The 23,406-nt window shown below is 36.7% G+C and overlaps 1 protein-coding gene across 1 annotated transcript in view; it reads right to left on the minus strand.

The window, feature by feature from the left end:
* Positions 1-23,406, minus strand: part of eif3ha (eukaryotic translation initiation factor 3, subunit H, a) — a 77,550-nt gene that overhangs the window by 24,388 nt on the left and 29,756 nt on the right. Inside the window, exon 3 of the mRNA XM_084089627.1 lies at positions 2,844-3,011. Within this exon, the coding sequence (XP_083945753.1) occupies positions 2,844-3,011 (168 nt within the window). The remainder of the gene's footprint in view (positions 1-2,843; positions 3,012-23,406) is intronic.

The following is a 23,406-nucleotide window of genomic DNA, read 5'->3' on the forward strand; positions in this document are numbered from 1 at the left end:
CTGCCCTCTGTAACCGGTAGGCGTCGCTTGGGAGTGTCCTCGTAGGGCAGCGAAGTAAGTGCATTCTGGGAGTTGTTGTCTTTCATCCACATGAGCCAAAAATACATTTTCTGGCTTTTCTCAGTCTAGAAGGCTCCAAATTCAAAAATAATTTCACATTTCTACTACATAAATGACCCAATTTAAATACACATTCATCTTTCCAGAGGTGAAATATCCCTTTAAAACTCACCAAAATGACATTTACATTTTTTTCCGTTGAAAAAATAATTCATGCCTTAAAATTTAATTTATCTCTTAATTCCTTTTATAACCGTTTTAATTTCCCTTGCTTTTATTTTGTGTTTATTTTCTATGCAAAGCACTATGAATTGCCATAGTGTATGAAATATGCTATATAAATAAACTTGCCTTGCCTTAAAATAGCTTGAATGTAACTACACCCTTGCCTCATTAATAAATCTTTATAAAACTTAAAAAAAAATTACAATATTCACAATGTACTAATATTTTTCACCTGATAAATGCAATGCAACACGCTTTATGTAAATATTAGGATTACAAGTCTGCTAAATGCATATTTAAAATAAATATGCAAAAGTAAAAAACGCTGTGTAAAAAAAAACGTGTCATGTGAGATTTGTCTTGTAACGCATTGGAGTGAATTTCCACCAAAAGCTCACAGCTTTCTCAGAAAGAGTCAGATCTGCTGAACTCAAACACAGAAACTGTCTGAAATGGCGAGACTTCTTTCCTCGGTATGCAGAGAGATGTGAGCAGATTTTTATTTAGACTTTAATATATCAGCCTGCATTATTGATGGGTTTAAAGGGGGCAAGATTAAATATAAAGCACAGCAGCCGTGAACCGAGTCTAGAATACAGGGCAGTAAAACACTCGTGATCCTGAACACACACTTCACCTACCATTGTACCAATGCACTTTACATTCACGCCACTGACGGAGGCGTTCATCTCAAGCGTTGCATTGCATTCAAGGCATTTATTCTGCAAGTTTGTGTATCGACAGACTTTAACATTGAAACGGTGTTCTCAAGCATAACTGTAAAGCAGAGAACATAAAATCACCTTAACAATGGGGAAAACACTCAAAGCACTCGCAGCAAACACAAACAGGTGACGTAGTGGCGGCAGTAAAAAAAATTAAGATTTGCTGAAACGAGAAGCATTCTGGACTTACAAACTTGAATAATGGAATGAATAAGGAACTAGATCTTTGTTTTTCTATGTTGATTTAAAAAAAATAAAAAAATATTTATATTATACATACATCATATTGCATCATATTTTTCTTAAATGTATACATGCATTTACACAAACATATATAACCACAAACTTTTTTTTTAATATGATTAATCGTTGCCCAGCACACACTTTTTTTTTAATATAAATATATATATATATATATATATATATATATATATATATATATATATATATATAAATATATATAAAAAAAAAAAAATATATATATATATATATATATATATATATATATATATATATATATATATATATATATATATATATATATATATATATATATATATATATATATATATATATATATACACACCTACATACATACACACACACATATATATGTACGTGTGTGTGTGTGTGTATGCATGCATGCATGTATGTATGTATACATACATAACTATATACCTACCTACATATATACATATTATATATATATATATATACACATATATACATATTATATATATATATATATATATATATATATATATATATATATATATATATATATATATATATATATATATATATATATATATATATATATATACACATATATATATATATATATATACACACATATATGTGTGTATGTGTCTGTATATATTTATTTATAATAAATAAATAAGGGCTGGGAATCGATTAAAAAAAATTAACTAATTAATTGCACAATTTGCTGTAATTAATTGCAATTAATTCCATTTCCCCCAAGCTTGTAATCATCAATATTTAAACTTAGGATAACCTAATTAAATTAAACACAGGGGGAAAAAAAGAAACAGAAAATAGCCCTATATTAAAATAATATTAAACATCAATATATCAATATATTATTCTTTTTCGATAATCAAATCAACATAATTTAACATTTTTTTTTTTTTTTTTACTAATTATCAAAATAAAATAAGCTATTATTACCAGAGCATGTGATCAGAGCAGGTCATTTTACCATTGTTGCCCAGCATGACTATACCAGCTCAGTAGGGCTATTGCAAACAGAAGTCTACTACTGAGAAATTTCACGTTATTTGAGTGGACTTTGCTTTTCCAGTGCGTAGAACACGCAGCGCAAACACGGCCGACACACACACGGAGGGGTGGGACGGCATATTTTCAGTATTTTCAATAGCAGCCGCAACAGGAAATCATTAAAACGAGGTAAAAAAAAGAAAAGTGCTGCGTTAATTGCGTTGTTATTTTTTTAACGCGTTAAGCATCTCAAATTAATCGCAAAGATTAACGCGTTAATTCCCCAGGCCCTAAAATAAATACCATTATGGCATTTTCAGAAAAAAATATAAAATGATTGTTTCAGAAATAAATGCAAAATCCAATTATGAGACACACACACACACATATATACATACGTCAACATTTGAAGTGGATCAAAAAATTTCATCAAAGTTATCCTAAGTCAAGAACAGGTATTGTTCAAAATTCACGTATAACTTTGATGAAAGGTTTTGATCCACTTTTTTTTTTACTTTTTATCTGCAAACACGAGTGAAAAGCTCTTGCTGTCGAGCCCTGAATCCAGGGTTATTAACTAATGAGACTCACCATAAATGAGCACCACAGACTCTTCGATGGCGTGCTGGTAGCTGAACTGCGAGTCCAGAAGAGCTCGGCTGACGAAAGACCCGTAGAACGTGGACTGGTACCAGCCGACGTGAAGATGGTCGATGTTCACGTGCCGGAGACTCCTCATCATCTCCATCTGGTATTGAACTGGAAGAGACAAAGAGAGAGAGAAAATGAGTTTATATCTGCTTTATGAGAAATGATCGTGCTGGGTAACGAAAAGTTTGACATTTCCAGGGCCGTTCATTAGTCAAAGCGAAAGGCTTCGAGCTGGTGCATCATGGGAGATGCTGGAAGAACAATGGCTGGGTGGGTTCCCAGTATCACTTTTCCCCAGTGCACTTTCATTTGACCAAAACAACTATAACAACACAGTGACTTCCCAACATTGTGTGACGGATTAGAGAGCTCCATGTCATTATAACGCACCTATATCGAGATACTAGCACAGATATGATAAAAATGTAACAAATTATTATTGGATGACATGTACAGGGTTCGTACACTTTTTCCAAGGTCAAATTCAAGCACTTTTCAAGCACTTTCCAGGTCCATTTTAAAGCTTTTTCCAGCACCTTACACTACCGTAAATTACATACCAATACATAGTTAAAATTCTTATTTAGTGTTTATCACATCAAAAGAGATAAACAGCCAAATGTTTCATAATAGCAGAGGGCTGCACGATATAGAAGAAAAATGAGATATGCGATAACTCATTAAATAATGCGATATTCAATATGCGATACGATAATGCTTAAAGTGTGTCAAATTAACTTAAATTATCTTTAAAATATCTTTAAAATGATATAACCTACACATACGCGTTTCACATTCTTTTTGTGATAAGAAAATATCCCTACAACTTCAAGACAGTGAACATCAGTGTTCTGTAGCATAAGAAGTGTTATTTTAACATCACTGGGGTTTAGGGGTTCAGGTTATCCTATTCCTACATTAGGTTTATTTAACAACAGAAACTGATTAATCAAATGTAAAAATAAACACTGCTTAGTTTTCACTGCATGAATTAAATATACTGATTCTTATTAAAGCTACAAAAGTTAGCCTATTCAGCCAAAAGCAGTGAGTGATTTTCTTTGTCTTTTGTTCATGACCCCAGTTATTGCAAGCCGTTGCGATATGCAATTATGCATATTGTAATATATACATTTGCAATATTTCGATATATTGTGCAGCCCTAATATTTAAGCCAATCACAAGTTTTATTCTTCAAAATGTATCACTAAGTATATGAATAATATACTTTTCATTATATTAATGTCCAAATATTGCTGACCAGATAATGTGATTTATAGGCTGTAAAACTGAATTAATTTCAAATATGAAGACTTAGAAATATTCAGAAATATTTGACAGGCCTTCCCGTTTTGGGACACATTCTTGATATAGCCAAGGTTTGAACAATATCTGAGTGCACAGGCACCTGCCTGATAAATGTATTTCATTGCCAAGATGTCTTGGGCCAAGACATAACGTTAGCTAATACATTTACTGGAATATAGAGCAGTGTAAATATTGCATAGGGCCATCCTAAACCTTACAGTAACAGTATACTACTTATGACACTGACTGATTTCAGTTCAGCAATCAACGACTGTTGTTATGCACTGGGCTAACGTTTGCAGGTTAATTTGCACGTTACAGTTCTGTAATTTTGGCAGTGTTCACTGCATATTCCACAAATGAACATAACGGACATGCAATACTTACATTACATTATCACACCAAGTACTCTCAGTCAATAATGGCCCTTTCAGATAGGACGCGGACCGCGCTGCGCTATGAAATGAAACCGATATATTGAAACCGAGCTCGCGGTCAAAGTTTAAAATAGTTCAACTGTTGCCGCTGCATGACCAATAAAAAACGGTGCATCCAAACAACCGTGGAAATCAAAATGAAAACTCCGCCTACTTTTGCTCTGGCCAGCGTAACGCAAATCAATCTGTATCTGATTCTGAAGGGCTACATTTTTTTCTCCATTTAATAAAGAACTATTTCGTCAGAAAGATATTTCTTGTGAAAGAAATAGTTACAAATTCAAGCATTTTTCCAAGCATTTTATCCAAAATTCAAGCACTTTTCAAACCTTGAAAACACATAAAAATTCAAGCACTTTCAAGGATTAAGCACCCGTACGAACCCTGCATGTATAAAGCATAGACAACATTCCATTTAAAAGGCAGAATAACTATTTATTCAGATTATCAAGGAAGCAAGAAGAAAAAGCATAACATTTAAAAAAAGCATATTTGTATTAATAGATTAAAAAGCTCACAAAAATACAAAAAGTGTTACACGAACTTGTACACACTTAACACGCGCGGGCGCGTTTTGCCGGATTTTCTCCACATTGTAGCACTATAAACTTAAATTACTCCATCATTTATGGTCATACAGAAAAAAGAAATATAAAAAAAGAATCTGTGATATTTCTCCTTTTGTATGTGTCCACTTACAATCAAATCAAAACATTGTGCTTTTGTAAAATAAAGAAAATAAACAGGGTGTGCGTTCTGCCTCTGTCGCGGTGAACTTTTTTTTCTTGAGCACGTCTATAAACTGAAACAAAACTCAGCGAATACTTGTCACACATTTATGAGCCATATACCTTTATAAACATTTAAGTGTGTACTTTTAAATAATCGGATTCAAAACGAAAACAAATATTCTCTGTTTACGTAATTTGTATAAAACCAACAAGATGTCCAGCTTCTCAAACGCTTGCTCATTACAGTTAATTTGGCCACGCCTACTCGCGCAAAAGATATTCACATGCAAATCTCCACATGGAACGCGAACGCGCTCGTTACCTCAACAACAAAACACTTCACTTCACTTTTCGTCGAGTTTGAAAGACGTGCCTGAGCTTACATTGGATTTAGGCTACCTCAGAAGAAGAAGAACGCGATCTGAAGACAAGAAAGATAAGGTAAGAAATTCTTACATAGCCTAGTTTGTTATTGTTGCATAAATGTCACGTTGCAGTTGAACTGTTGCTAGATATATGGGGAATATTATAATATTTAGACCCGTGTTTACTGTGTTTGTGGATATCTGCTCAAACATAGATATGTTTATGGTAACCATAATGTTTTATATTTGAGCGTGATCGCGTTTGAATGTATCATATTTTGCAAGCGATCGCGTTTGAATGTATCATATTTTGGATGAAAGCAAAACGCACCAAACGGCTTCATGTTTTTATTATTATCTCATTTCATATCATCATAACGGATGGAAACATTTGAAGTAACATGATAATCAATATATTTTTCTCTAGCTTAGTTGTTACTGAAATCTTTTGGAAGATTTATAGGCTGCTATAGGTTATTTATTGTTATTATTATTTTATCCGCACTGCGCATATACCTTATGCCTACAAGGCACAACAAACCTGGTGTTCATTATATTATATATCGTTGGAAACGTGTGTGTGTGTGTGTGTGTGTATTCTGTGAATTTTAAAAAGGTATTTTAAAAAGCAATTTTAACCAGAAAAATCTAATATTTATTTCCAAAATCGTGCAGGCCTTTCTCTTGATATCAGTATGTTCACTTTTTTTTTTCAGGTCCCAGATGCCACTGAGGACTTCAACATTCACATGAGTCTCAGTACGTGAACATGGTAAAGTGAAAATCTTGGAAATGAAAGGTATGTACAGTGTTTTTAGGAATGGCACAAAGGTCTCTGTCTTTGAAGTGCTTTTTTGGCATTTGTTGTGTATCTTTGGATTATGTTGTGTTGTAAATAAATCCAAACAATTTAAAAGCCATTCTTTTTTAAATCTCCTCATTTACAGTATTGTGCAAGGTTGCTCAGAATGATAGGGGCCTGATAGCTCCTAATAGGGCTGTTAGGGGAGGTTCTTTGTCTTTCTCAGGTGAGAAAAGCTTACATATTAATGAGCTCTCGCATAAGGCTTTTTCACACAAAACACGTCGTAAAAATTTTAAATCAATATATTGTCTTATCTGAATGAGCAGTCAGGGTGATTTTCACATAGTTTTGCAGCAAATATTCTAGGCTACGTCATACAATTTTCAAAAGTCTTGTGAAGAAATAATCAGTATGGGTTTCATGGCCTTATTTCAGTGAGAATTTTTTTTTGTATTTTCAAAAACCACGCATAAATGTCATTATCTCAAAACTACAAACTTTTACATACATGCTGTTGATATATTATTGTAGCAGAGTTTGTGCTGAATACAGTGTAATTAGACTTTAGCCATGAAAATGTCACAAGTAACAGATATAACCAGAAATGTCAGAGCATGTCAGAACACCTCCAGGGCCCAGAAAACAGCTCAGACCTCAGAGGGTTAAAGTTGTTAAAATCATTTCTAGATTTATGAAATTTAGTTATGCAGATGCTTGCCCTAAACTGAGCGTCACACGGAGGCGTTTCATTCCTGAATGAATGAATCAGTTGAATGAATGATTCAATTGAATGAATGATTCAATGACTCATTAAGAGAGTCAAATGCTTCGTTTCTGAATGAATCAGCCGTTTGAATGAATCGATTGAAACTCAATGACTCGCTCATTAACAGTGACTTCAATTTCACATATAAAGTATAATTTCAAAATATCTACATTTTATGTTTAAAACATCAAAACATTATTCCTGCATGTGAAACTGCTGGTTAACCTCTGATCTGCATTAAACTGTCTGTGTAAAAGCATCGAAACGGCACTTTAGACGCAGATTCTGTGTTTCCTCTGCAGCGCAAAGATGAATTTTGATGATGCCGATTTCATTTGAATGATAACAGCCCTATTATGTCTTATTATTTTTATAGAACTTATTGATTAAAATGTAAGAATTTGCAAACATTTATTTGGGTAAAAAAAAAAAAAAAAAGAAGCCTTTATAAAAGGTAAAAATGCCCATAAAAGGTAAGAATCTTTTGGAAAAGATGATTTCTGTCACTGCTGTGAACTGACCACCACACAAAATATTAAGAATATCAAAAACTTTAGTAGTCAGCTGTTCACGGCAGTCCTAAACCTGACAAGATACCAACACACTCAGCAAAATATCTAATTTTCGTTGTCAATAAAATCCCAGAAAATAAGATATAATTGTCAATATTGCACACCACCTATGAAAACTACATCCTAATCCGATAAGTCTCAAGGCAAATTTTAGGAGCGCTGTCTGTAAAAACACAAGTCAAGCCTCTGCAAGTTTGCAGGAGTGATCCGGCACAGCCAGACAGAAGAAAAGAGAAAAGAAGGGCAGCAGATTATGAGGAGAGATGTCAAGTCTGCAGAATGCCAGGTGAAAAGGTGACAGCGTGAACTTTAACAAGGATTTACAAAGGGACAGCTCACTTTCAGATGGAGAGGAGAGAAGCAGAACACACGAGACCGACTGCTTATAAATAAACCCAAGCTAATGTGTAGTGCACACTCCAGGAGACAGCGCTAAAGACACTGGGATTCTCTCCGAGGAGCTCGAGTCAAACACATGCACTGGGGAAAGTTTAATTGCCTGTGCCAAGCTTTTCCGGTGGGATAGAGAAGCGTGGGATGACTCGAGGAATGTCGGGATCCTGACATGCTGTCGCCACTCGTGGCTGTACGGGATTACAGCTACACCGGATGAAAGCAGGAAAGAATCAATCCTCATGGAAATTGCCTTGAAGAACGAAACGGCGGCCTAAAGTTGATGGAGCATTGGGTTTTTCTCCGGATTGAGGATGGGCCTGAAACACTTCATTCAACAATACTTCCTTGTTGAACGCAATTATGCAAGCCATTGTGCTTTAATGGTTGTAACAAACCTCAGAACTCAATAGAGTTAGTTAACTTCAGAAGTTTCTGGCCAGTTGATAATACCTAGAATATCAAAACTGTCCGCTGGCGGAAGATCCTTCTCCTATTTAGCACCTAAACTTTGGAACAGTCTCCCTAACATTGTCCGGGAAGCAGACACACTCTGTCAGTTTAAATCTAGACTGAAAATGCATCTCTTTTACCTGGCATTCATATAGAACATTATACATTTCTATTATTTAAATCAGTTAATTGATTATTAGGCTGCATAGATTACGACGGCCGGAACCGGGAACACTTCCTATAACACCTGATGTACTTGTTACATCATAAGAAGAATGGCATCTACGCTAATGTTAGTCTTTCTGTTTATTCCGAGGTTTACTGAAATCTGGGCCGTATCCAGACCAGATGGTGGACCTGCGCCTGGACACGTCAGCCGGATCCGGGCCGTATCCAGACCAGATGGTGGACCTGTGCCTGGACACGTCCACAAAGCATGATGTAGTTAGCCGGATCCGGGCCGTATCCAGATCAGATGGTGGACCTGGACACGTCCACAACGCATGATGTAGTCAGCCGGATCCGGGCCGTATACAGATCAGATGGAGGACCTGCACCTAGACACGACCACAACGCATGATGTAGTCAGCCGGATCCGGGCCGTATCCAGATCAGATGGAGGACCTGCACCTAGACACGACCACAATGCATGATGTAGTCAGCCGGATCCGGGCCGTATCCAGATCAGATGGAGGACCTGCGCCTGGACACGTCCACAACGCATGGATGTAGTCAGCCGGATCCGGGCCGTATCCAGATCAGATGGAGGACCTGCGCCTAGACACGACCACAACGCATGATGCTGCGCCTGGACACGTCCACAACGCATGATGTAGTCAGCCGTATCTGGGCCGTATCCAGATCAGATTGAGGACCTGCACCTAGACACAACCACAACGCATGATGTAGTCAGCCGGATCCGGGCCGTATCCAGATCAGATGGAGGACCTGCGCCTAGACACGACCACAACGCATGATGTAGTCAGCCGGATCCGGGCCGTATCCAGATCAGATGGAGGACCTGCACCTAGAAACGTCCACAACGCATGATGTAGTCAGCCGGATCCGGGCCGTATCCAGATCAGATGGTGGACCTGCACCTGGACACATCCACAACGCATGGATGTAGTCAGCCGGATCCGGGCCGTATCCAGATCAGATGGAGGACCTGCGCCTGGACACGTCCACAACGCATGATGTAGTCAGCCGGATCCGGGCCGTATCCAGATCAGATGGTGGACCTGCGCCTGGACACGTCCACAACGCATGATGTAGTCAGCCGGATCCGGGCCGTATCCAGATCAGATGGTGGACCTGCGCCTGGACACGTCCACAACGCATGATGTAGTCAGCCGGATCCGGGCCACATCCAGATCAGATGGAGGACCTGCACCTAGACACGACCACAACGCATGATGTAGTCAGCCGGATCCGGGCCGTATCCAGATCAGATGGTGGACCTGCGCCTGGACACGTCCACGACGCATCTCTGAAGTGCCAGCCTCATCAGCCCCGTGAAGGCCTCATCGACACGACAGCCATCGGCACTGATCCTCAACAAACTCGTCTCCATACCGGCGTGACTCCAATCTTCAACCAGATGGAACTGGATAATATTCTGATTGTTCCAAACCAATCTGACTTCTGACCTGTAATGCCTGAATCATAATCATACACTGTTCGTTCATTGGCCAGAGGAGAACTGAGCGACTGAGTCTGGGTTCTCCCAAGGTTTCTTTCTCCCTTCTGTCCCTGATGGAGTTTTGGTTACTTGCCACTGTCGCCTTGGCTTTTGGCTTGCTTAGTTGGGGACATTTAATATTCAACAATATTACTGATCTGCCTTAAGGTGGATGACACAATTTTTTTCTAGAAACAAACTTTGTTGTATTTTCATGTTATCACTGTGAAGCTGCTTTGATACAATCTGTATTGTAAAAAGCGCTATATAAATAAAGGTGACTTGACTAGACAAAATAACATCCATGTTGAAAAGCAACACTTACTTGCATTCAGACATTTCAAAATGCAACAACAAACAAAGAACGTGCTTGCATATAGAAGTATTACATTCAACAGCACAGAGTGTTTACAGTCTCGAGGAAGAACGGCCTTCGGAAACACAAAACAAAATAATCCAAAAGACACAAAACTATTAATCAGGATCGGTTGAATCAGTCTCAACAGGTGTGTGTCTCAGGCCCTCTTGACCTCTCTACGGCATTACATCCACAGACACAATATTTCACCAAACAAACAAACTCTCATCAAATATCAAGAGGATTAGGCCTCGGTCACAGTGTGTGCGTGTGCAAAGGACAAACTCAAGTCTAAAATTGGTGTTGGCTAAATAATAAAAAGCATCAGATGAGATCCGTTAACTATAATATCTCCCAGAGGAGACTGAAGTGGTTGACGAACTCAATCTCACGTGTGCAGGAAAGCATGTGCACTGATAAAGATGAGTCTGTGGTGAAGTCAATTCTACAGAAAAAACTAAAACGTAATTTCTACATGAAAAAGGTAGTTCAGGCAAGAATTCAAAAAACAAAAGTAAATCCTGTATTAGTACTCAATTCAAGCTTGCAGAAATTTAAGCGTAAATCTCAATGATATAACGTTAAGGAAAACCTACTCAACTTTTCTAATACTGGTGTTCCCATCATGCACTGGGGCATGAATTAATAATAAAGGTTGATTTCACACATTCATATTCAAAAACGATCTATCAAATGTTACTATCGCTGTATATTGTGTACCAAGTATTGAAGTCTCTGTGTTCAAATGCTACTTTAATATAGATACAGTACGGAATCTACACAATATCTATTGTATTATTTACTTAGATGTTTCTAAGTAAAGCATACACTTTAAAAGTGTGGATTAATTCAGTGTTATATTGTTTGAGTAAAAATTTTAAATTTACTTAGTTAAGTAGAAGCTACTTAATTCTATATGTGAAATTAAATAAAATATAATTAAGTAAAATTTACTTTAATCCTACTCCTAACAATATGTGCCATTATTATTTTATTTTGAGTTATTATTATTGAATAATATATTATATTTATATTTATTTTAGGATTTATCACTTTTATTATACAATATTTTACAATAATATCTTCTATTATTTATTTTAGGAGTTATCATTAGTAGTAGTATCAGTAGTATTGAATACTATAAGCTATTTATATTTATGTTAGGAATTATTATTATTATTATTGAATAACATATACCATTTATCTTTATTGTAGGAATTATTACTATTGAATAATATATGACAATTACATTTATTGTAGGAATTATTGTCTTATTACTATTATTAAATATTCCACCAATCACGCGTAACGACGCACTGGCGAAACCTTTCCCTTTGCTATCGGCATCTCACGCACCGGGCGCTCGGATTGGATCGGATCGGACCCAGAGCTGCGAGCGTGGAATACACCGAGCACAAGCGTTTGCTTTGGCATATTCAAGCGTGCCCATCAGGCCTAACAACTAAACTCATCAGCGCTCGCTCCTGACAGGCCACGCTGAATATGAATGAGACCCCGAGATGTAATTTGTTCCTAAACTCTTGGTTGGCTTCCTCCGAGCGAATGCACGAGGGGGCGACGTTTTAAAGAACTAAATTGAAGCCAAACAAGCGATTCAAATCTTCAAGCCCCAAAACAAACACTCTCAAGGCCCCGCTTCCAGTGGAAAACCAGCTCTGCCACAGTAAACAATCCCACAGTGCTGTAACAGCGGATGGGTATGAGGCAACACATTCAGTCGAGATGCAATTTGCATTCCTATGGAAGCCTCACGATGACACTTCCTTCATATAAAACCCTCTAAAAATACCCCGCTAAAATGAGACGAGGACCTTTACGCAATTTTTACAATAGCCACCAAATGATGAAACATCACAACAATGAGCAACAATGGCTTTTACATCTACAGCAAAACATTCAATGTTTGTGTGTGTGTGTGAGAGAGAGTGTGTGAAAGAGTGTGAGTATACACACATATATACACATACATGCACACATACATACACGCACATATACACAAACAAAGTAGTCAACATTTGAAGTGGATCAAAAAAGTTCATCAAAGTTGTCCTAAGACAAGAACGGGTATTGTTCAAAATTCATGTATAACTTTGATGAACGGTTCTGATCCACTTCAAATGTTTCTCTCTCTCTCTCTCTGTGTGTGTGTGTGTGTGTGTGTGTGTGTGTGTGTGTGTGTGTGTGTGTGTGTGTGTGTGTGTGTGTGTGTGTATATGTGTGTGTGTATATGTGTATATATATACTCTTTCATCCTCATCACCAAAAAAATGTTTTAGGCACACAGATCAACAGTACAAAGAACATCAAATGCTTTTTAATCTTCGCTATTGCTTCAATGTAAATAAACAAGCGCGCCCTTATTTGTTGTGTAGAGAAGTGTACGTTCAAGTAAGCCAGATATGAGCAGATTCTGTGCAATACGCTGTATTTAATGTCATTATGCCTTATGAGTCGAGTATTTGCGCTAAATCTGCACAGATTTTGCTACACGAACTCCCCCAGCAAAGTGAGTTAACATAACCTGCCCAATTGGCTCGTGATTTGACAGCGTAACCCGCCAATGTTGATTTTTACCCGCATTTTTACCCTGATCGCAACAATGAACACAATTGCTTTTACACCTACAGCAGAACAACGTTGGTTTGGGGGGGGGGGGGGGGGGAACCATATAACGTGGGATACAAATGCTAAATATCAGTTGTCGGTTATAAAACAAACATGCAAGGGTGTCCCTTTACATAAATGCCTTTTGAACAAGACGATAACTCGCTCCCTTGATCTTCACAGAAAGCTGAAGAGAGCCGGGAGAGAGCAAGGAAAGCTGGGATTGCAGAGCATTGCGTCCCATTGTTGTGACGACTAAGGGTTTTCACTGAGGCTGTATCATTCAAAGGCTTTTGTGGACAACTGGCACTTGAGGGTCAAACCCCACCCGACCTGAGTTACTCAGAGTTACGCCATCACAGAAAGAAACATTACTTTCATGAAACCCTGGGTTGTGCTGTCAAACCTCGAGTCGAGTGGGAGGAGAAGACGTCATTACCTGGACGAACGCTGACATTGGATTTATGCCAGAAAATTCTTCCCCTGACGAAATCCACCATTAGTCCAACACAGTCCCTCTATGTAGAGTGACACCGGTAATAAGAGCTCGTGTCAGGCGGGAGAATAATTTATTGCCTTTCTTTAGACCCGATTTCTTAGGTGTCAGGGCAAACCATGAATTCAGTTTGGCAAACAGGCCCGTCAAACATGAGAGCAATAACTGGCGTCTAGAATTGCACGCTTTCACATCCAGCACTTCTCGGGTCATGTTCCGCTCAGGCACACGTTGTAATTCATCAAGGCACGGAGTTGCAAATGGATTGCTTATTATTGGCCAGGCCTGATAGACTTGAGCCGTAGGCCAGAAGACATGAAGTATAATGCCAGCGCAATTTCATTCGAGACTCTTTTCCGCACGTCCATTAACAGGCTGGCGATGCCAAACAGAAACGGCACACGAAAGCGAACATCAAGGGCATGTTTTGAGGCGCAGGTCCATCTGTAATGTGTTCTCGCACGCTTTAAACACTCACGACACGCTTCTGATTTACGAGCGATTCGCAGTAGTGCAAGAACCGGCCGAGGGAAAGATGTTCTTGATCATGTTGGATAACGTTCGAATCCTTGGGGAATTTGCATAGATGGTCGGATTACAGGCACTAAAATAAGCAATAACCAAACCCAATGTTTGGGTTCAATAATATTGATCCAAGGTTAAAAAGAAATGAGTTAAATGGAAAATATATGACTTGAAAAACTAATAAAATAACAGTAAATTCTGTAAAATGAAATTCTAGGACTTTAAGCACTATTATGGATTTCAAGGACTACAATCAGGACTTATCAAACAATATCTTTATTTTATTTGTTTGTTTTTTTAACTCAAATTACATAAATATGGTCTCTGATGTTTCACTTCATAGAGATCAATCCACTGACCAGCGCTGTCAGTCATGGGAAATATCCCCTTTACCATTGAAAGGATACTATGACAAAGATATCCTTATTCAAACTGATTTTTTCCATGAATATATGATTGATCTGAAGAATGAAAGTTGTATTACATACTTTTCATAAACTTAATATCATAGCTCTATAAAATAGCTCTATACCTCATAAAAAGGGATGTACCGATATGAAAATTGACCGATAGCGATAACCGATAATTCTTTATATCTGAAAGCCGATAACCGATATATTGGCCGATAAATCTAAATCCAAGTTTTTATATAATTTTTGAGAGCCTGATTACAAAAACAAAAGTCTCATCATTAAAAGCCATGACCTAAACACACAATTATAATGTTCTCATGATCATTTTACGTAGCCGATATGACAGATTTGCGCTGCTCATGTTGCACTTTACTGTATTTTCCTTTTGAAGTGATTCCAATCATATTTCAAGCAATTTAAAACCATCATATTGAACAGTGCACATCTGAAGCGTCTCAGCTGAAGGAAATAATCCATTATTTATCGGCTTTAGTATATCGGCCAAATTTTCTTATCAGGCCGATAACATTAAAACTGAACATATATCGTCCGATACCGATATGTTGGCCGATATATCGTGCATCCCTACTCAGAAGGGATGCAGCCATCGTTTTGCGTGAAAAGATTGTCTTTTTTCACACACAAAAAAGTGAAATATTTTCAATAATTCAAGCACTTTTCAAATACCTCTTCAAAAATATGGTTTCAAGGGTTTTCCAGGACTTTAAAAAGTCAAATTCAAGCACTTGTACGAACCCTGAAATAAATGACTGTCAAAACACGACACGCATCTGATTTACGAGCGATTCGCAGTAGTGCAGGAACCAGCCGAGGGAAAGATGTTCCTGATCATGTTGGATAGGAGACGTTTAACGTTCGAATCCATGGGGAATTTGCATAGATGGTCGATTGCAGGCACTAAAATAATAAATAACCTGTTTGGGTTCAATAATATTGATCCAAGGTTTTTTTTTTTTAAAAGGTCTAAATGGAAAATATGACGTCAAAAAAAAAAAAAAAAAGACTGTCAAAACACCACAATTAGAGGTTAAGGAAAAAATGCATTTCGTTTTCTTCAACATGTCAACGTATTTTGAGTAAATTAGCCTTTTTTTCCCTCTTGAAGCCAGATGTTCGCTTAAATGTTTGCTTTTACTTTAGACACAACCAACTGTGTTTATGTATTTGACAGTATTAATGCAATCAGACTGGAAAGATAACTTAGCCCAGAATCCAGATGCTGTTTGACAGGCTTTTAGTGCCTGTGCGCTTCGGGTTTATGCGCTCAGAAAAGCGCATGTTAAAACAGCGCATCAGCACGCGAATTAAACGTTTAACCAGCAAGGCTTTAAAGCACATGCAAATAGTGAACTTTTGTGAATTGCATTGATTGCATGTGAACATGTGATGTGAATGTACGTCGAGTTGTACAATATGTTGATTTGGAGGCGACAGAACTGCAACTGATGGCACAATACTACGATATTTCTTTAAAAGCAGATCGTGGAGACATTTTAATCGTCCACGATCAAAAAAAACGTGAGATCGCACACCCCTAACTGGAGGATAAGGAAAAAGTTTTCTTTAACATGTCAATGTATTTTGAGTAAATCAGCCTTTTAAAATCAAATTGTTTCAGAAATCAAGTTCCAACTGGAAAAGAAATTATGGCATGAATGGGTTATGAATCCAGATATTTTCTAATAACTCATTTACAATGGTATTGCATTGATGTTATTGTATTGTTCCCAATACAAGAAAGTTTTCCATTCATGACGGTGCACACAAGATTAACAACCACTACGAACAGCTTCATCTACAACATAGCCGAAGATTCATGCCTCAAATAACCAGAGAGCCACAGCGACGATTAGACAAATTACAGCCCGACAAGTCAAACCAGAACCTCCAAGGCTAATCATCATGGATTCCAGCTTCATTTTTCCTCCCAATGAACCCTGAAAATGAGCAACCAAACCGAAAGACAATGCCACGGCTCCTCCAGGCCACAGCGGTGACAATCAAACAGATCGAGATCTGCATTATACATGCGTCTCAGCTTTCCAAAGCTGCAATTCTCTAATTTGCTACGGCTGTGCGTGATGGGACTGCAAAATGGACCATCCGAAACGCCAGCTTTAAACCAAAAAAATAATAATATAAACCAGATGATTTGAAACCACAACTGTGCACACTCAACCCACAAAGGTCAACACCGGGGCCTTTGACACACACCATTCTTCCATTTGGAGAAACAAAATGTCTCCCGTCGGGGCAATCGACTGCGTCACTGATTCTGAAAAACACTAAATCTGCCAAGCCCAACACCAGATGCAGAACGGGAAACGGGATTTTGGTTCATTAAGCACAAACCATGGTGAGAATTAATACGAGACAGCAGGCCAACAGCATTACCTCACTCTAGAGCCTTGTGGGCATTAGTCAGGCTAAACGGCATATTTAATTTAACGCAAATGACACAGGCTTTGGCGTCAAGCATTTAGACAGCAAAAAATGCAAGATTGTGTGCAGGATTCAGGATTGAAGAACTGGCTCTTGCTCAATTCATCAGTGTGATGTTCAATTGAATTGGTGACAGAAAGTTAAATTAGAAACCAAACGCACTGGAAAAGGAATTTACTGAACTTCAAACTCAGGTAATGCATTCTGTGAAAAAGCGTTTTTCCATCTGAGCCAACTTATTAAATTATGAAATTTTAAACTTGTATATCTAGCCTACAAACCTTCAAGACTTTAAACGTTTTTCAAAACTTTCAAAAGATGACAACATTCAAAGTTTGTCTTGACAAACTTTGCTTTTCTAGTTCAAAATTGGGTTTTGAATTAATGTGTTTTTTTTAAGTTTTTTTTTTTAGGAATGTTCATTATACTTCTACTTAAAACAAACTGCATTAAAATACACGCTGCCAACTCTGGTATTAAAAAGGCATTCTCACTTTAATACCTCAGTTTTTAAATCCCCCACCATGAGCATTAAGTCAATAAAGAATTAATATGAGTCTTAAAGTCCCCCTGTGGTGAAAATTAAGGTTTTAATGTTGTTTATGTGTCTATGTGGTGTTTTTAATACGCTTTAAGACAAACCATGTGTAAATTCATAATTCGACACCATTGCTGAGTATTTCCTCCTTAAAACTGCAGTGAACCAAAGACAGTCTCAAAAACACGCTTTGAAATCGCTGGTGTTTCTGACGTCACAAACTACCTTGTAACCAATCAGATCAACGTGTGATCGTCAACGAGTGGCTCTCTGAGCTGAGTGAGGGAGTGGAGGTGGGGCTCATTTGCATATTCATAGAACCATGCATACTAAATGAGGCAAGGGTGTCGAGTTACATTCAAGATATTTTAATGCATAAAGAAATTTTCTTCAAGGAAGAAAAACACTTAAATATGTCATTTTAGTGATCAAAGATGAGTTTTAAGGGATAATATGATTGACTACAGGGGGACTTTTGGTTCCATTGTTTTGTCCTGTCTAGTCAAAAAAAAAGAAAAAAGTGTCTTATTAATTCCCATGTCCATTCAGGGTTAGATAAACCCACAACCAGCCTAAAAACCAATTAGTAGAATTTGAAAAGTAATTCTGCGCATCTTTAACTAAGTGGATTTAGATGTGGATCGGATTCAACAGTCGGTGGGAAAGTTTATATAGCGCATTCTTCATTGAGACTGCATGGAAAACCTCAGAAAGCCTCAAGAATCCCACGGGAATAACGAGGTGCGCTCACAAAGCAAGAGAAGCAAAAGGAGGGGCGAAGAAGCACAACAGCTTGAATGATGGGATGTATTTGTCAAATGAAGGGTTGCTTTGGTCGAATCTTGTCCCATTAGAGGCACAAGATATTGACTTGTATAAACCAGCCTGATGTTTATTTTCCCCTCTGCTTTTCCGCAGCGCTGCGTATAAGGGTGTCAGGCACACACAGGGCTCTCTTAACTAAGATTAATTGCAGCTAATCTGCGATGCCCGGTGGAACAGAACAAAGCGAGCCTCAGATCCTATTATGCTGCCGCTCGCGAGGAGAAAATGAGCCGGCCGACGACGGACGAGATGTGGGAGCTCGATGTGTTTGCTTCCAGTCACACATGCATCTGTCAAGACGACGGCAAGAAAACACGTGCGCCGGTGCGTCACGATGACATTCCCCTTGCATTTCTAGGCAAGCCTAGAAAGGAGAACAGAAGGAAAATAGGTGTTTGCGCTTTTCAAACGGCATCCTTGTGCACATCTGCAGATGATTTCATGTTTTTAAATCCCCACCACAAGCGTTTTTAAGTCAATACAGAATTAGCATGAGTCTCCCTGAGGTGAAAATCCAGCTTTTAACGTTGTTTGTGTCTATGTGGTGTTTTTAATACGCTTTAAGACAAACCATGAGTAAATTCATAAGTCGACTCCATTGCTGAGTATTTCCTCCTTAAAACTGCAGTGAACCAAAGACAGTCTCAAAAACACGCTTTGAAATCGCTGGTGTTTCTGACGTCACAAACTACCTTGTAACCAATCAGATCAACGTGTGATCGTCAACGAGTAGATCTCTGAGCTGAGTGAGTGAGTGGAGGCGGGGCTCATTTGCATATTCATAGAAATGCGCATACTAAATGAGGCAAGGGTGGCGAGTTACATTCAAGATATTTTAAAGGCATGAAGACATTCTCAAGGAAAAAACACTTAACACTTGTTCTACAGAAAGCATGCCTGGCGAGCCTCTAATTAACTGTAGGAAATTCAATACGACAACATCAGAACAAGGACACAAGCAGCGAGAGCTCAGGGATTCGCTCATCCCTCACCAACAAGGTCTTCTTGTTCCTCTTTCACATCTGCACCAGGACTATATCTTCTCTAGACTCTAGAAGAGAACAAATGCAACTATGAACCACATGGTTCACCATGAACTTCATATTTCAGGCAGTCAATTAAGGGGGAATCCTCTTGGGAGGTGAAACACAATAACTGTTTTACGCAGTGGCTTATGGCAGCCGCTGGATGAAATATGGCCCTCCAGAGATCAGATTATAACCAGCATTACCCAACAGCCAAACACTAGAGCTACTGTCATTGCTTTACATGCTCATATTATAATTTTTATGTTTGGCGTCTTCAGAAAAGGAAAAACGAAGACCAATCTGAAATTACTTGAATGGCAGGTTGGATGAAATTCTAGATTGGATGCTTCAAACAATTAAAAATGTTCGTTAAAATGCATTAGGTTTTATGAAATAACACATTTTTACAATATCGAACCACTTAACTGTCACCGTCCCACTATAGCTCTTTTTTATAAATCACCATTTTTCATATAACGTAGTAATTAGCATAAATTATGTATCATTCGAAAGCTTACGAACTCAAAATTCAAATTGGATGTTGCGTTACCATAGAAATGGTACTAGATTATTTTAGCAGGCTCCTCCCTTATTGGGCAGTGTCCGGTTTCATATTACAACATTTATTTTAACTACTTTATAATCAAAACCTTTTCTAATCTTGACAAATCTCATATCGTCAGAAAGGTCTGAGTCTCAAGGTTCCATATTTTGTAATAGAAGTGATATTTGGACCGAAATTTATTAATTTAACAGGAGAATGCATCAAGAAAAAAAAAAAAAAAAAAAAAAAATCAATGTAATGTGTCACCCGGTGCCTTTTTAGTATTATGCCTACATTTTTTTTTAAAAAGTCTCATGGGAACTTCAATTTTTGTAATATCAAATTTGGAATACAACTTGGTAAATTTTTACTTTTTTTGAATTTCATACTTTCATTTTCTTTAGTGCTTTTACTTTGTCTACTTTAAAACAAGACCAAAATTAGGTCTATTTTCCAAAGCATTCTTGAATTACAACCAGTTAAGTTTGGATATTGCATTTTCATGTTTATTCTCAAAAAGGGGGATGACAGTAAAGGGGTTAAAGGTAATTTATGCAATTGTTGTTCTTTACTTCCTATAAATATGCTACACTGGAATAAATGTAAATGCTGTAAAAAATGGTTAGTTTGTGATACCTAATGTAATAACCATAAAAAGTTACCAAAAATTAATTATCCAAGCCATTCCAGATTGCCTGGTTGAATTGTTTTTTTGTTTTTGTTTTGTTGGTTGAAAAAACAAACAAAAAAAACACTGAATTTAGTAACACTTTATTTTGATAGTCCACTTATAGACACTCTACTGACTATAAGTAACTTTAAAACTACATGTCGACTTATTCTACTAACCTGAAACTAAAAGTCTACTAATACTCTAATGAGAGTTAGCTATTAAAATGTAAGGTTACACTCTAGACATTGTACTATATCAATATTAATTTACAAATTAAGTTTTAAAATCTCCCAATGACCAGCAGGATTGATTTATTCAGAACTAAAGCCTGAAGCCCAAACTCTCTCTTCCACCGCCTTGCAAACGCTGCCATTTCCTTCTGGAAATGCAAATCAGGCTTGTAGATTAATTAGCCAACGTGATACGATTGTGACATGTCAGTTCACAACCTTTCATAATTTGACAGATGGCGTTTAATTCTGTCGACGTGTTGGCAAAGTGCGACTCCACTCGCTCTGCTGCTGTTCGGCTGGAGCGCTCTCCGCCTGTCACAACCTTCTCAACCACTGTTTACAACCAATCCTTCAGTCTGCAATGATCCAACTGAAGAAAGCATTGAAATGCTCATGTTAGCATCTCACAATTATACAAATCACAAATGTTAAATTTTCCAAACTTATTTGGTTTATACTTGCATCTGGATTCCAGTCAAATTATGACTACCATTCTTCTTGCATAAATGCTATTTAGTTGTTCTTAAGTTGCCATTACATCAAACTTTATAAGAGTTTCTTGTCAGTTCTGTAAAATGAATACTAGAGTAAATGTATTGTTTATAAATAAATAAACGTATTGCCTGTATCTGAATTCATTGAATTTTTGCTACATCTTCCCAAACACATATGGTTCAAAATGCCTGATTTAATGAATTCCAATGGATTATAGAGTCATTTGGGATGAATAGATAAGAATTGTTAAAGTCCATGATAACCGGAAGTTGCAACCGACTTCTGAGATTAATTGAATATTGGATGATTAAAATAGAGGGGCGTGGCTTGTTGATTAACTTGCACGAATTAATCGTTTACCACAAGACTAAAAATGTGCGCTAACAAAATAAATAGGGTTGATTTTGATTTCATGCCATCTTTAATAGATAGATAGCTTGTTTTATTTAATGCCATGTTAGCATCTAAGGCTATTTTCATGGCAAATATATATATATATATATATATATATATATATATATATATATATATATATATATATATATATATATATATATAAATATATAAATATATAAATATATAAATATATATATATATATATATATATATATATATATATATATATATATATATATATATATATAGTACCAGTCAAAAGTTTGGAAACACTACTATTTTTAATGCTTTTGCAAGAAGTCTCTTATGCTCATCAAGCCTGCAGTTAAAAACAAAAAAAAACAGTAATATTATGAAATATTATTACAATTTAAAATAATGGTTCTCTTTTTTAATATACTTTAAAATTTAATTTATTTTTGTGATGCAAAGCTGAATTTTCATCAGCAAGTACTCCAGTCTTTGGTGTCTTATGATCCTTCAGAAATCATTCTAATATGATAATTTGATACTCAGTTATTATCAATGATGGAAACAGTTGTGCTGTTTAATATATTTTTTTGGAATACTTTTTTCAGGATTCATTGATGAGTAAAACGTTAACAGCATTTATTCATAAAAACAGCATTTATTCAAAATAAAAACATTTCTAACAATATAAATCGTTACCATCACCTTTTATCAATGTAACGCATTCTTGTTGAATTAAAATACTAATTTCTTTTAAAAAAATAGTTATTGTTCCCAAACTTTTGAACGGTAGTGTATATTGTTACAAAAGATTTCTATTCTAAATAAATAGTTCTTTTTAACTTTTTATTCATCAAATAATCCTGAAAAAAGTATCTCAGGTTATACAAAAATATTAAGCAGCACAACTTTTTCCAACATTGATCATAAATCAGCATATTAGAATGATTTCTGAAGGATCATAAGACACCAAAGACTGGAGTACTTGCTGATGAAAATTCAGCTTTGCATCACAAAAATAAATTACATTTTAAAGTATATTAAAAAAGAGAACCATTATTTTAAATTGTAATAATATTTCATAATATTACTGTTTTTTTTTTTTTTTTTAACTGCAGGCTTGATGAGCATAAGAGACTTCTTTCAAAAGCATTAAAAATAGTAGTGTTTCCAAACTTTTGACTGGTACTGTATGTATATATATATTTTTTTATTTTTTTTTATTTTTTACTTAACATGAAAAAATCCCAAACCTTTTCAGGCATAATCTTACTAAATAAGTCCTCAAGAGAAATAACTTCATAAAAGAGGATTCTACTTGTATTAAACCCAGGGGAGTCCAATAAAATATGTTTAACAGAGAGGGGAATCTTACAACATAGGCTTTTTTGCTTAAAGGTGAAGACCAAC

The sequence above is a fragment of the Abramis brama genome, assembly GCF_963993115.1.
Source record: "Abramis brama genome assembly, chromosome: 17".
Lineage (NCBI taxonomy): Eukaryota > Metazoa > Chordata > Actinopteri > Cypriniformes > Leuciscidae > Abramis > Abramis brama.